This window comes from Leuciscus leuciscus, assembly GCF_965113295.1.
Source record: "Leuciscus leuciscus genome assembly, chromosome: 5".
Lineage (NCBI taxonomy): Eukaryota > Metazoa > Chordata > Actinopteri > Cypriniformes > Leuciscidae > Leuciscus > Leuciscus leuciscus.
This window is the reverse complement of record NC_138729.1, coordinates 11,384,174-11,400,906: the sequence shown is the minus strand read 5'-3', so window position 1 is coordinate 11,400,906 and position 16,733 is coordinate 11,384,174. Positions and strand designations below refer to the sequence as shown.

Below are 16,733 nucleotides of genomic sequence, written 5' to 3'. Positions count from 1 at the left end.
GGTTTCATTTCTTTGGGTTAAAAAACAGAGAGAACTGATCCCAGATCTAGGCCGTTATTCCGTAATGTTTCCAGTAATGCTTCCCATAATTACAGACATTACTATCACAGCATCATCAATAAGGTAATACCTGTTTTGCATAACACAATCCCCAAAACCCATAATATATTGATTACACACTGATGGATGTCATTTATGTCTCTGGATAGTGAGATTTTGCACACTCAAACACACAACATCAGTCTGTGGGCTCTTTTTGATGTTTCCACCTGTACTTACTCTGCTTGTGGGCCTCCAGCCTACTTTGGCGAGAGGTTTGAGCGCTCCAAAGGGAAGGATGTAGTAGAGGAAGGACAGAGGCCATGAGCGAAGGCGGACAGTAGGCCGGGACATGCAGCTCAGCTGGCCTAGTCGCCGCCGCAGGGCCAACTGTGGGAACTGCAACCTGCACAACACATTCATGATGCCAAAGTGTACAAAATACTCAAGACACAAAGAATAAAGGTGGAAATTAAAGACTAATGTCCAGATGATCTAAATTTTGCAGAGAAGGGGTGCCCAGTGCTGGAGAACTACCTTTCCTGCAGAGTTCAGTTCCAATTTGTTTGTAATTATCAAGTATATCCTGAAGATCTTGATTAATTAGTTCAGGTGTAATTGAATAGATTTAGAGCTAAGCTTTGCATGCACACCTTCAGGAACAGGATTGAGCACCCCTTGTTATACAGTGAATCTCATGAAACCTGTAATAGACATGCCTGGATAATATTCCACCTAGGGATGCACCGATCCACATTTTTTCACTTCCGATCCGATCCCGATACCTGAATTTGGATATCGGCCGATACCGATACTATTCCGATACCAGAGCTGTGTTTGCTTTAATATTATTATTATCATTATTGTTTATTTTATATGATGCTGAAATAAACTCCTCTCAACAGGCAAGTATGATATGTAGGCCTACATATTTATGCATGTATGGTAAGTATAAGGTCAGAAAAGGAAGTCAGAAAAACAGTAAATCCTGTTAACAGGAAAAATCCCATTCTGAAAACAAATATGCAACTGTAGGTCATGTCAATATTTATTACATTCCCAAAATGTCAATCTAAAGGGTGATCCTCGCTCCGATGCTATAACTCTCTCGATGAATGCTCGATCAACATCAGCCATGTGCAAACAGACAAGCGGATTTCGCCTCAGACGCGCGTCAATTTCGCTTCAAACTTTTGCTTTTTACGAGCGTCAATTTCGCTCTGGGCGCGCGAATGGATTCAAAATATTCAAGCGTCCAACTAGACGCGGCAGACGCGAATTTGACGCGCTATTCGCGTTTGGTGTGAACGCACAGTAACGTGGTGCTTTTTTAAATGTTTGATTGCATTCGTTGTGTTGTACGACGCGAGGGAGCTTCAACGAGCTCTGAGTTACGGCTTTGCAAACATTGCATTTTGCTGTCTTGCTCTGCGGTGTTTCCAGTGTGAAGAATTTCCACACAGCGGCCGCAAACTGCGGAATGGATTTCCTGAGCGGTGGCGTGTCTCATAACTCTGTGTCTCATTGAGCCGCGCCTCCGTTCAGGAAATCCATTCCGCAGTTTGCAGCCAGCTAGCAGACTAGCCGGCGGGAATCACTTTTGGAGTCATTTCAGCAGACAACGTTAAAGCGCAGACATGACTCAAGGATATTGGATATCTCCGCAGGTTGGATCGGGAAAATCCGATACGTGAATTACGCTGGTATCGGTCCCGATACCGATACTGGATCGGATCGGCCCCATCCCTAATTCCACCCTAAAAAAAAAAAAAAATTTAAAAAAATATATATATCGAGAAAGAAATAAGAAGTGTGTAAATTTGGAAGGCTGATTCCAAATTTGGAAGTTCTATCTGATGACACTAATGACAGACAATTAAGGATATATTTCCTTTTTTATATTTTAGTGTCATTACTTCAATGCAAAATAAAATCATTATTATTAAAGTAAATATAAATATTATATAAATATTATTATGGTAATGACAATTGTATTTTTCAACAACATCCATTACAATATAATATTATTATTAAAATTCAATCTAATATTACTTAAATATTGTTATAAAAAATATTATGGTAATTACAAGTGTATCATTAAAGTAATACAATATAAAATTACTATAATTAAACTAAATATAAATATTATACAAATATTTATTATGGTGGAAAAATATGCTTAATTGTCATTAAAATGTTGGTGCGTACTTGTATAATTAATGAAATAATTTTACTGCAGTAATATTAGTACTTTTTTGATAATGTTACTAAGACATTGGTAAAATAATGAGAATAACCACTGAGAACAACAGGAATTACAAAACTTGAAAGTAAAAAGTCGAATTGTATGGTAATGGGAAATTGACAGATGTGCAGATTTTTCATGAAAATGTCACACACACATACACATCTATTCCATTTTTGATGTTAGGGTAAAAATGTTACCTGAACATGTTTTCTTGAGATTCACTCTATAAAAACAGAACTGGGCTGCTCTATCAAGATGGTAGAAATATTTATATAACATGCAGAAACATACACACAGCCCACTCACACATACCAAAACGACTAAACACAAAGACTCCACACAGAAGACAATAAACAGCAGAAGATAAATGCTAGAAAGATACTTGAGATATGAAAGAGACAGAAATAGCAATTCTCCACTGTAAACGTAACCTCATGGTGGTTCACGCTGCCTCTCAACTACACTGACCATATATGCCTTTCAGCTCAATTCCACTTACATCAGTCTAAGCAAAGGCTGCTTTCACCTGCTTATCACCTTTAGTCTCATTTAGGGTTTACCGTCACCTTCCTGTTACACTTGCTCTAGAAATGTTAAATGAGGAGAAATACTTGACCGAAGGTCTAGGCCAGTCTACACAATATTCTTTAAGGGATAATGAATATTCCCCAAAATGAATATTCTGTCATCATTTACTCACCCTCATCATGTCATTGCAAATCTTTATGATCTTCTTCCTTCAGCAGAACACAAACAGAGTTATTTTGAAGAATGTTTCCGCTGTTTGAAAGTCAATGGGGTCCAATGTGATTTATGACCACATTGACTTTAATTGTGTGGACAATATTTTTTTTATTTAATATTTTATGTTTTGCACAAGAAAAAGTCACACATGTTTGGAATGCCATGAGGATGAGATGATAATTTTCATCATTAAAAGGGCCACATTTTAATCAACATAAACCTACTTAACCAGCACGAACATGCATGGATTTTGTGGGTCACGCCGCCGAGTGGGACATTTGCACAGAACTACTGAAGCCGTGCGGGATATCCGCCAGTAATCTTTTTTGCACTATTTTTAGGACTTATGCAGGCGGAAAACATTCCAGATCAACACAACTGTTGCTGACTGGAACAGCACATGCAAAAATGTTGCACCTCTATTCTGGTCCAGTTGATGCAACTCATCGTCTAGTTTGGCTATAACTGCTTGCTTTTCTTAAAAATGACCATAAGAGCTACTGCTTCAGTTCCGGCTAAAGTGATTAGCTTTAGTGTGTCAGTAAAGTGGGTCATATTTGGCCCTGAAAGTGATGACACAGCACCAGCGGGGTTGACAGGGACTGACCAGGGCTGCAGCTACAAGGGCTATCTATAGAATATAATACTGTGTCCACCCTAATCAGGATGAAAACTTGTTCTGACCTGTGGACAGAGAAGACTTAGCCATAGATGGCCTAACACAAACAACTCAATGAGTCACCCGACTTTGGCAGCTATACTCACAATTCAGCAAACAAGAACATCTTTACTTTGACCCTTTCAAAATTTACTATCCAGTAACCTCTGTTTGAGAGATCAACATTTGCATCGTGGTCAGGGTGAGTAATCAAGCAGTACAAACAAAACTACTAGGCTACTCTGTGTATTGATAAAAAGAACTATGGCAACACCAACTCTTGCCAGGTTAGTACAGGTTCAGGGGGCAAAATTTTGTGTGCCTGGGCTACACAATCTGCCTTTACAATCATCAAGTACATTGACCTGCCGTGCGTCACTATAAAAGCATCTGACGTGTGGGCCTTTCCTACAGAGAGGTGTACATTTTTATTGCTCTTACTATAAATAGACAAACTGCAACAGGCCATAACATTGGACCATACCCTGCAGACCAGTCTAGTCATGACTTGTATGAGCGAATGTAAATAGTAAAGCTCAAAGTCCCTTTTAAAAGTCAGTCAGACCACTTGGCGGCCATCTTGGTACTGGCGGCAAACAGCAACTTCAAGTCAAGTACAACTATGTATTTGAAAGGGGAAGGACTGAAATCTCTGGAACTGTACAATATATATAAAAAAAAGAAAAAAAAAAAAAAGAAAAAAAAAAGATATCGTACTAATCAAGATACAAAAAAAATAATCGTGCCTCTACCTATACTTTTACAAAACTCCAAAAACGTACCCATTGTATCTATAGGTATACTATTAGGTAATCGATTATCAAGCCGTTTCAAGCCGTTCAGGCGCACTAGGGTGCAGCGCACACTTTGGCATATTGCAAAACTGAGCAAAAAATGAACTGAGCAAAAACATGTCATTAATAATCGATAATCTGCCCCGTAATAAATCAAAACCTGCTCACTGCAAGTTCCAGCTGTGGCAGTTAAAAACCAAAACATTTTTTTTACTGTTCAGACAAATTATGATTACAGGGGCAGATTATCGATTATTAAAGACTTGCACAATGCTATGTTATGACCTCAAAACACGAAAAGGCAGTGTGTCCACAAAAGCGTTTTTAGCCAGCTGAAAACGCTAGGCACTCTGCTGAAAACGCTAGGCACTCTGCTGAAAACGCTAGGCACTCTGCTGAAAACGCTAGGCACTCTGCTGAAAACGCCTAGCTGTGAGCGCATGAGAGCGTTTTGGCAGCGCAGCATTTTTGCCCGTTGAGACGCTTTGCTTGCTATGATACGGATTATCCGCGGAAGTGTTACTAGTATCTCATTTCACAGATAAATAGTTTCTGTATTATTTCTATCTAAAAATGTCAATACAATGTAAAGTATTTGCTCTGGCTCTTGTTTTCAATTATTTTGTTAAATAATAAAAAGTGACAGTGATGAGCCCAAGTGATGATTTAGTTTTACCCAAAGTTGAACATTCTTCAGCTCTCAGTGACGGTATAAAACGGCAAGTGCTCTGCGCTTCAGCGTGAAATAGACACTCAGCGCCTCGTTACACTCCTGGCATTTTAAAAACGCGGCGCTCCCATTGAAAACAAGTGGAAAAATACGCCAGCCATGTGAAAAAAACGCTTTGGTGGACACATAACCAACCTCATATGGCAATTCTGATGTAGTAAACTTGCAATGTGGAACACTCCGGTACTTTTTTTATTTTATTTTCATGTTCATCTGTTTCAGATCAAACTAAACATGCTCTTAGCACTACTCAGACATTTAAAATAACTTTTTTTGTGTGTCGCGAAACATGCTAGAAGCAGTGTAACATTTTGCAGAAATGCCGTCACTGGCATGTTTCTCAATGGGTCTGGTAATATTGATTTTGTGTGTTGCACTTCTTTAGCTCCAGTAATGCAAATAAAATGGTATTTTTTCCAGTTGATCAATTAAAGCTAATGCGCATTCAAATGTAAACAAACATGCAATTCCTCTATGATACATTTTAGGGGTTTGTTTAAATCAGTAGTTTAGTATAAGTATTAAGTATAAAACGTTAGCCTAAATCGTCCTGCACCTTTCAGGCATACATTTTTGCCTAAATTTTTTTTTAAAAAAATAGCCTTGTACAGGAGGAACCCAAGCCAAAAATTTTCATAACACAATACAAAAACAAACCTGATAACATTAGTTTAACAGCTCCTCTGTGCAAATGTTGTTTCAATCCTATACCTACATTTGTATAAGAACTGCGTGTGGTAGTTGTATAACCTTTTATGGTATAACACTAAACACTTTTAGCACTGTGCATTATGCAACCTCATTCTAGTGGATGGCAAATCCAGTTAATATGCCAAAGTGTGCGCTGCACCCTAGTGCGCCTGAACGACTTGAAACAATGATTGTTGGTTTTTACGAGAGCTCTCTCAGTCATCAGGTTATCATTCAATTGAATTTAGAGCGTTTCTACCCCTCCCCCAACCTGTCCAGTGCAGATGAATATGCATCAAAGAACCTTGCAGTTCACAGCTATTCACAGTGCATTACTCAAACTGCGGAGGATGTTTGAGAGGTGATGGCAGCCTGTAAAAAGACAACAAAGTCTTTGCATTCAGTATCTTTCACACACACTCTGTTCAACACAGCCCCCCTTGTTTTTTCATTGCAGGCACACATTGGCCAATCACTGGCTGAATATGAGCCTCCCTCTGCTCTACGCATCTTCGCTCACTCAAAGGGAACAGCATCTGCTCCAAGTAGAGCTCAGCAAACTATGCAGTTTGAATCGGACAGAGAGTTCTACCAACAGCCTAACGTTACGCCACAATTAGGCCAAACGCAAGTCGCATAGCTGGGATGGTGAAAGAGGGTCCCTTAAAGAGTCCGGTCACAATAACTCCCACTGCACACCGATCGTCCCTCCGCAGGGTGGCCGAGTTCATGCGAGGTCTCCATAATCCCCTCTCGCTCGCCCACTTTCCAGCCTCTCATGATCCTTCAATTGTCCTCTCTCACTTAGAGTGCACTGTCAACAACCGCTCTAGATCTTACTGAATTCACCCATCATCCACACACATTACATTCTCAGCCTACACTATGTCCTAGCTTCTCACACACTCCTTGCCGGTACCTGAATCGGCTCCGGTTGCTGAGCTGAGACGGGCCCCCCGGGGGTCCAGGGCCTCCCGTGCCGTTGCCGTGTGCGGGCTCCCCTGTCGCTCCCGCCGAGGAGCCCGACAGGCGAAAACGCCGCACATCAACCCTGACTCTGTGGAGATTGTAGCAAGAGGGAGAGCTGTGCAAAGACCTGCAGCATCTCACCATTTCCCCGCAGTGCTCCGCACCGGCCCCTTTTGCTGCTGCTTCAGACTCCGCTGACACATGATCACTGTGGAGGGATTAGTACGTATGGCAGGCTTTAGCCCTCTCTCTCGCTCCCTCCGTTCGTTTGGCCCGGTGGTTTTCCGCTGCAAAGCTCAAAGACCGGCCCTCCCTGCTTGTCACGTGTAGGATGCTGGGCTGCGATTGGTCGGCCAGTGGATAGGTCCACCTTTTCCTCTAAGCTGCTGCTGAATTCAAGGCCTGGCTGCTGGGAAGGCGGCGATATGAAAAGGACAGGGAGAGGGAGGGGTTTGTAAACAGACAATCCTGTCAGCATGTTCTCAGTAGATCCTGAATTCTATCTCTGACCCCATCCCCCCCTTTCTCTCTCTCTCATCTTTTTCCTCAAATGAAGGATAAAGAGCAACAAGCTCCTGACTGTTATGATAAACGGTTTCTCGGAATCACTTTCTCTCCAAACTCCACCGCATCAACACACATTCATTTAAATTCGCACTCATAAGATAATTAATATATGAATGTTCTATACAACATTTCAGTACAGTGACAGTAACAGTGGGTCTGAAACAGTAATTGCTACCATGAACCAATTTATATGAATTATATTATACTTATGCATACACACATTTATAATTAAAATATATGTTATGCAAGTAACACTATTTATTTAATATTATTATCATCATCATCACCACCAATATTAATAATATTTTGTTTTAGGACATTGGACCCTACACACAGTATTCCTAATTTTCACATGTGAATATCTTTTTTTTTTGTCTTTATTTCATACATTCTGTAATGTTTCTGTAATAATTTCAAAGTATTTTTCTTCCTTGACTAAATTAAAAACGTTATCAAATAAACAATAGGCTTCTGTTGCTGAATTACAGCATTAACATTCTTTTAAAGAAAACCAGAAGTCAGCGCACTTGACCGCCAGCAAATCACATGAACGTGGGACTTCCTATAAAACAGGAAGTACACCTTCCTGTCTCAACTGGTCTTTTGATCTGTACAAATGAAAAATTGTGTATAAAAACCCTGAATGATCTCCCACTAGAAATAATTTTAGTATTGCTTTAATTATTCGACATCAAACAATTAACCTGATGATGAAAGAATTCAAATTCAAGCCCACAATTCAAAACACAAAACCACTTAAATTAAAATGACTTACAAAAGGAAATCTTCACACTCACTTGTACAAAATGACACAATAGGAAGTCTGTCGCTCTCCTCAAAGGACTATACTCCTCTCATTGTCTCGGTACTGGGATCCACATAGATATGGCATGTGTGTGCTGTGATGTCATCACTAAATATTAACCAGACCAATGAGTGAAAGGGCTTACTTCCTATTTGATGACTGTCAAAGTGCCCATCCCACTCCATAAACACACAAATTACAAGCTGACAGTGAGCTGCAGACAGCTAAAGGGTACGTACAGAGAGAAATAAACATAACAGACAAAAACAAGCGCTCATGATTAAAGTCGTTGATTTTTGCCATGAAATGGTATTACTTTTGGGACTCTTTGTAAGCAAGATAAACCCTTTTGGGTTTGTAAGGATATACCACATGCTGGAGTGGATGAAAAGCTTAAAATGGGAAAATAATAATGAAAATATTTATGTAAGACATTAAATATAAAATAAAAGACTTCCATACTGTTTTTGGTCACAATTTTTTTTTAGTGTTAGTGCATCAATTTAGTATGATTAAAGAGCATCAGAAATATATGAATTTATATATATAATCAAAATAATCAATTTAGTATTCTTATTTCCTTTAATTCTGTGTGCGTGCATATATATAATATATATATATATATATATATATATATATATATATATATATATATATGCATGCATACATACATATATTCAGCAAGAACATAAATTGATCAAAAGTGAAATACTTTTACATTGTTACAAAAAAAATCTAATTTCAAATAAATTAAAATAGAAATCAGTTAATCTGAATTGTAATAATACTTCACAATATTACTGTTTTTCTTTTATATCAAATAAATGCAGCATAAGAGACTTAAATTCTTTTCAACCCGAAACCTTTGAACGCTGTAGTTCATCGATTTAGCATTGCGACAAATGAGTATCATTATCAGAAAACTGCGCTTTATTGATTTATTTTCCTACACCTCTAGGCAGAAAATATAACCCAGCTATTGTGTGTGCCTGAGAAGGTTCTTGAAAATGGGCACACCCACACAAAGAGCGCGGGTATCTCCGGCAGCGAGGCTTTCTGCTGCACTGTGCCTTATCTATAAATCTGCAAATACAACAAACCCGCTAAACTGAAATCAGCCCACATATATAAGGTGCAAGATAAGTGAAGAGTCCTTGACTGAGCCTGTTAACGCCGATCATTCAGTGATCATTCAAGCCTTGCGTGTTTCAATGGTCTAAGCCAAATACATAATCATGATATAGACACACACTGAGTTAATTATGTCTGAAAATGTCAAAAGCACTGGCTATTTTTAAATAGCTAGTACACAATGAAATCACTCATAAGGGTAAAAAATGGCATTTTAGAACTTTTTGTTGTTGCTGCTTGTTTTAGACACTGTATAAATAGTCCTGTCCTTCACAGCTTTGTTGCCCAACCCCCTTCCTTACAAGAATAAATCTCACTATTGTTTGTGAGGTACAAGTCTGCCATGGTGCTGAATGCCCTTAGAAAACCAGTGCTTGGTCAATGCCAGGGCTAAATCTGCTGTGAATCGTTTTAATAAACATATATATTGTATTGGTCGTGCATAATTTTGCCTGTGTGTGTAACTGATGCAAAAATGTCCTCATGTCATGTTTAAAGTAAAAAAAGAATCAAGCTTTTAGAGGTTGTGACAACTGACTTTATACCATTATAAGAGTTGTGTGTGCAAACAGCACTGCCCGGTGCCCGCAGAGACAGGTCAATAACAGGTCAGGCCAAACAGAAGCTCCACGTTGGAGGTTGATGTTTATCTGTTGTATAGGGCAGATAAAACACTACTTCACTCTAGGGAAAGCCTTCAAACAAAATCGGCCAATCAGACGCTAGTGACACTACTAGTAAATTTCAACAGACGCTCAGGTGATTCGGACACTCAAACAACCACATCAGCTGGCTGGTATTAAAGGCCACGCAACAAATGAACAACATTGTACCCGTCACGGATCGTCATTACATCAGAGAATATTTAATTAAAAACTCTAATAAACAATTTAAATAAATTCATATTATGAACTGATTATTTAAGTATTAATTTAATGTGATCAAAAGTATGATCATCTTTAAATTAGTTTGATTAGCACCGGATAAGGGGGAAAAAAAGACAACTTTTTCAAATTAATGCTTTTTGTTAAGGTTATTTAAATAAATTGACCATAACCCTATTACCACCTACTGTATGTATATATTATCCACACATTTCTAAGGTCTCTAAAGTATCAACATGATCAAAACTTTGCAAAAAAAAAGTGTTTACAATCTAGGCTACTACCTGCCTTTTGTTGTCTGATTGAAAGTTTACACTTTTTTATAGCAAGTAAAAGGCCTTTTAGTATAATTGTATAGGTCGTGGTAGATGACGTGTCTTGTGAAAACTAGCAACTTAGGTTAACTTTAAATAAAGTGGCAACTAATATTTATATGCATTTTATCATGCAAGTAGTCTGCTTTACTGTTATATAAACTTCTCACTGATTTACATTCCAAGCTATCAAAAATTCATATTACTTTTTTGGCCATATAAATATCAGCAACTGCACCAATATGAATTTTCTCAGTTTGGGCCTCTGAATAAGATAGAACTGTTTTTGACAAACTCCTTCTATATTATACTATACGAGCCATTAAAGACTGATGATACTCTTTCTTTTTTTATATAGACTTTTTTTATAATTTAGTCTAAAGGTTCAATAAACAGTTCCATTTTATCAGGCTTAAATAACCTCACACAAGCAACAGATTTTTGGCTTGCCGAATGAAACACACTGCCAAACTCTTGATCACCATAACAGCTTGACATCTTCAGCGGTGTCACACTGACACTTTGAGCCAGGTTTGAATGTTCGCATACTGTGTATTTATTAAAGTAACACCACAATCAAAACAGAGCGGTGGAAAAACATTTTGTCTGCATCTTAGTTTACACTTGGCCACTTTTTCCTTGATCCAATAGCAGTCCTATTATGAAAAGACTGGATGTTCCAGCAAAATACTGTATGTAAAATGAACTCCTCCCAAATAAATAAACAAACTTTTTTGATTTTGAGAACGTTACATCAGCTTTTGTGAAGTGAACTCTGTTGAATTAAAGATTGGATTTATATATACACATTGCAGAAAGAAACATTTATGCGATTGAAATACCAATCAAAACCAGTCGTGCTTGCTGACTAAGGTAGACACCCAACTTAATATATGATTTTTTACCATTTGAATCTAACCATGTCATGTCAAAAAATGTAAAAGTCAGCCAGTTAACTTCATTAACAGATGGCTCTTCTGAACCGGTTCTTTTTGGTGAGTCAAACACACAGCACAAGCCCAATTCACAAACAAATGGACATTATGTATTTGCATAGTATTATTTTACACAACACTTCTCATTTTTGAGAAAGAGCTTGAGTTTGTTGCCCAGCCCTGTTTGTTTGAACCGTGAGAGGCATCAAAGCTTACGCTACTCCTACATCTTCAAGTGTTACTCTTTTTGCGCAAGTCGACTTGCGTAGGCCGTCTGCCGGAAGCTAGTTATTTTAGTCGATAAAGTTTTAAATATGGATATTTTTCTTACACGAACGCATCGCTTCACTTCAGAAGGCCTTTATTACCCCCCGGACCCGTGTGGAGCACTTTTATGATGGATAGATGCGCTTTATAGACTTCAAAACATAAACGGCCATTCACTGCCATTATAAAGCTTGGAAGAGCCAGGATATTTTTTTTATATAACTCCGATTGTATTCGTCTGAAAGAAGAATGTCATATACACCTAGGATGGGTTGAGGGTGAGTAAATCATGGGATAATTTTCATTTTTGGTTGAACTAACCCTTTAATATGATATTCTAATATCAATCTAGCTCTGCAGTGCAACAAGTTTCTCATAGCATCCAAGCGAACGCACAGAGTAACGTTAACATAACTGTCAACACACTCAAATGTATTTTGATATGATTGTTTTGACCAAGTAAAACAGCGTAGCCACCATTTTAATTTGTCAAATAAAGCGACCTTTATGAGTAGTTATTCAGGCTGTTTTATTAGAATGAAATAAAATAATGTGATTTTAAATGATCAAACGTAACTAACAAAGTTCATGTTCAAGGAAGGAGGCCGATGATTAATGTAACTAATCATAAAATAAACAAAATGAAAGGAGCGGCAGCGTCCGACTGTGGCATTTGAGCATAATAAAAGCTCCGTAGCTCCTCAGCTTTGACTCGAGACCGGTGTATTGCGCATGTGTCTGCATTAGCATTCACTCCCAAGGCTCTCGGCCCAGCCCTGCTTCATACCACAGTAACAGTAGTAAAACTATCTCATCCATGAACATGATTTCTGCCTGAGTCCCGTAGGATTGCTTTCCATCGGCAGTGGAGATGAAGACGACAATTCCCATGATTCCACGCTCATTCACAGCGTCATCAAGCTACACCTTTGTTATTGTTTTGAAAAAGTGACATCTAGCATACTGGGCATTTAGGTCTCAGTGCATTGATATCTGACCGTTCATTTCAAAAGTTTTTGTTAATAAACTCTTCTAGCTCAGACACATTTACAATGTGTTGTTGATGTATTTAATTAATTATAGTATATATGCAGTATAGATGATATAGGCTACGTAGTATATATGATTGAATGCTCATTTTCTTTGGTGTTGCCACTCCTCACGCCACCCCATAAATAGTTTATTAGATCCACACCGGCTTTTACATATTCTTCCGTTATAGAAAAACTGTTGATTTATTTACCTTGAACAAAACTGAAAAACCTTTGTCTCAAAATAGTCAATTTTATCGATTCTCATTTGCTACATAAATCTACAACATTTTAAAAACATTTATTACATCAAAACAGCACAGAATCAACTTTGCGTTGCTGTCCGCGATCAAGGATCAGCCAAATTTCCATGTGCATATCAAACGCGGTTGTTAAGAAAAGTGATAAGGTAAATTGTGCCATCTTGTGGTTTAAAAGGAAAATAAAGTCAAATGCACCTTTTACCCCAGTGCGCGCGCACACACACACACACACACACACACACACACACACACACACACACACACACACACACACACACACACACACACACACACACACACACACACACACACACACACACACACACACACACACACACACACACACACACACACACACACACACTTTTGAACATGGGCTCCACAGAGTTTCTCAGTATCCAGAGACATTGAAGACATTTAACACACGTTATTCCATCAGTGTCCCAACTTAACTAAACACAGGCCAAAAACTGAGAAAAATGGCTTTAGGGTTGAAAGAATTTTGAATGATTGGGTATCAGTTTTCAGTTTCAGTAAACTTGAAAGCTTTGCATACTATAGTTCATGGCACACAACCTCCTGTGCCGAAATTATAATGTGGGAAAGAGGTTATGGAAATGGCAGACAACAAATTTTCAATGGCAACAGTTTTTATTTGGTAATTTTACACATACCGGAAATGAATAATGTGCTCTGAGTTTGACCTTACCTGAACTCCATTGGCAATCCGTGGTGGCACTTCAATGCCAAGCTTTTCCAGCTGCCGATCTTTGTATCGCCCATATTGGTCGTATCCTGCATAGCCCCCGCCTGTAGCTATAAGAAGAGGAAGAGGCCGTACACGGGCCTGTAGTCCAGGAAAACCTAAAAAGGGAAATTAATACTTTTATTCAGCAAAGAAACATTAAATTGATCAAAAGTGAAAGTAAAGACTTTTACAGTGTTACACAAAAGTACATTTCAACTAAATGCTGTTCTTTTGAACTTTTTTATTCGTCAAAGACCCCTTAAAATATGTATCACAGATTCTACAAAAATATTAAGCAGCAGCACAACTGTTTTTAACATGGATAATAATAAGAAATCTTTCCTGAGCAGCAAATCAGCATAGTAGAATGATTTCTAAAGAACAATTTGATGCTGAAAATTCTGCTTTGCCATCACAGGAATAAGTTTCATTTTTAAATATATTAAAATAGAAAACAGTTATTTTAAACTGTAATAATATTTTACAATATTATGTTTTTTTACTGTATTCCTACCAAATGAATGAAGCATCAGAGACTTAAAAATAATTGCCAACCCCAAAACTTTTAACATCAGTGAATAATTATAAAACAAAAATCCATCATTAAAATGTATTCATTAGGTTAATTTAGAGATCAATCGCAAATATTCAGAAGACAGACATTGTTCAAACAAAACCATGCCTGGGGGTTTGCCAAAGCATTGTCTAACTGGACAGGTTCCATATATTGTGTTACACACACACACACACACACTTTGGCTAGTTGCCAAAGTAAAATTTCTCATTTTCATTTAGCCTAACTTGATAAACTTTAATAATTCAACAAATACAAAAAAACAATAATGACATAAAAACAATGCAGCAGTGCCCGCCCCCTTTTTCAGCGTGCTGGTTCCAGAAGTATTATTCCATTCATTTTCCAATATGGATTTTAAAATAGTCTTTGTTGAAGTGTTACTCCATGAATCAAGCCAATCAGCTACGAGGTGAAATATAAAACTACTTGTTTACAAATGTTGATATGTATAAACCCATATATTTTAAGTCAAATGTACATTTGTATCATTCGCAGTGCTTCATAGGAGTAGCGCGTTGCTTTTTTGACTCTCTGATTAGTGTAATTTTCTGTACAGCATCATGGGTATTGGGTAATGCAGTTTTTCACCAGGAATTCCACTGTAAACATGATTATTTAAAAAATAAGCTGAAATAATGCAGGCTGACGGCTTCAGCGGAAGCAAATACCGTGGATTAACAACCTTGTAGCTCACAGTAGGTCTGTCTTTAAAGATTTCATTTTAACAGAAAAGCAAGCATACTGTGTGTGGGATTTGGTATGGAAGAAAGCACGCAAAGAGCACTCCATTTATAATCACTAAAAAGCGGCCACTCATTTTAGCTCATCGCTCTCTCACAAAGTTCTGACTGCACAATCTTTTATTTACACAATGTTTGTTTGTTATAATGAACAGAATCCACTCAGTCACCACTCAAAACATGACAAATAGAGTCCTCCCTCGAAATCGGGTCTCTTTCAACCATCAGTTAATGATTATACTTACCAACAATATTCATTTATAATATGCACAGCTTACTATATAGTGCATAAAACAAATTGAATGCAATTTATTTCACTTGATAAACTGTGCTAATAATAATAATAATAGCCTATTAAGTGAATAATTAAACAATTGCATTTTTTATAACTGAAATATTAAGACATTTATCACTTAATTTAACAATCACATTAAAGAATCAAGAATACATGTAGGGTAAGTGCAAACGAGTGTAAAAGCTAAGCTATCTGGATAATCAGGTATCTGTAAGCTATGCTAGTACATAAGCTAACTAATACAGGCAAAAACAGCATTCATCATAATGTGATTTTGTAGGAATTGATTCAGGCGCTAAAGAGAGTACCTATTAAAAGTTATTTGTTTTTCATTGTAAACTTTTTCTTTCTTTCTCTTTCTTAATGGCAGGTGGCATACTAGAAAGTACATTACTGCCACCTACTGGGAACTGAATCAAAGACTTTTCCTCTATTCCCTTTTCTCTCCCTCCAAGACACTTCAGGGTCCAAGCCACACTTGCGCTGCATGTTCAGTTCCTCTAGTGAAGCTCAGATCCTAAATTATTTTATACAGATTAGTTTTTATTAGATATTCTATCAATATTGATACTTTACTACCAATATCAGGACAGTAGTCAACATTTGAAGTGGATCAAAAAAAAGTTCAAAAGTTGTCCTAAGACAAGAACGGGTATTGTTCAAAATGTATGTATAACTTTGATGAAAGGTTTTGATCCACTTCAAATGTTGACTACTGTATAATACTCTTCAGAATTGATACTTCTTTAATTCCCCAGATAATTTATTTCTCTCATTTGAATATTTCTTGCAATGCATAACTAGGCTACATGTTCTACTGTTTCTCTAGTCCCACCACACCCAACGTAAAAACCTGTTGGGTGTTTTAATATTATAAACATAGTTCAGCCCTGTACGGCCTATGCTGGAAATAGCACATTCTTCTTTCCTTTCCCCTCCTGAAATCCTTAATCTTCCCACCTGTGGTTGTATGAAGTGTAGATGTCTACCTTTTATTTCATTATCCCAGATAATTTGCCACTTATAAAGCATTTGTTTCTTGATTATTGATTTAATCTCTGATCTACTGTCCTTTATCTTCATTTCAATATCTTGATTAAACATGTTCTGTTTTTCCAAACAATCTGCTTCCTCATTCCCTTCAACACCAATACAGGCTTGGCCTCTTCTGGAACTTTCATATAATGCGGTTGCATTCTATTATAGATTAAATGGAGCTAGCATTATGTCCTGTCTTGTTTCTGAATGTTGAGCATCAATACCAAGTCTTGAGTCCGAAGAAATAATTGTATGTTTTAGTCTCA

The 16,733-nt window shown here is 37.6% G+C and overlaps 1 protein-coding gene across 9 annotated transcripts in view; it reads right to left on the bottom strand.

The window, feature by feature from the left end:
• pisd (phosphatidylserine decarboxylase) overlaps positions 1 to 16,733 on the bottom strand; it is a 38,590-nt gene that overhangs the window by 12,829 nt on the left and 9,028 nt on the right. Inside the window, exons 1-3 of one of the 9 annotated variants that reach the window (XM_082169528.1) lie at positions 8,237 to 8,659; positions 6,823 to 7,281; positions 280 to 445 (exon numbers count right to left, since the gene is read on the bottom strand). In XM_082169528.1, the coding sequence (XP_082025654.1) occupies positions 280 to 445; positions 6,823 to 7,016 (360 nt within the window). In that variant the 5' untranslated portion in view covers positions 7,017 to 7,281; positions 8,237 to 8,659. Of the gene's footprint in view, positions 1 to 279; positions 446 to 6,822; positions 8,173 to 8,214; positions 8,660 to 13,778; positions 13,934 to 16,733 lie in introns of those variants that run through there. The other 8 variants (XM_082169533.1, XM_082169532.1, XM_082169529.1 and 5 more) reach the window with 8 other exon arrangements.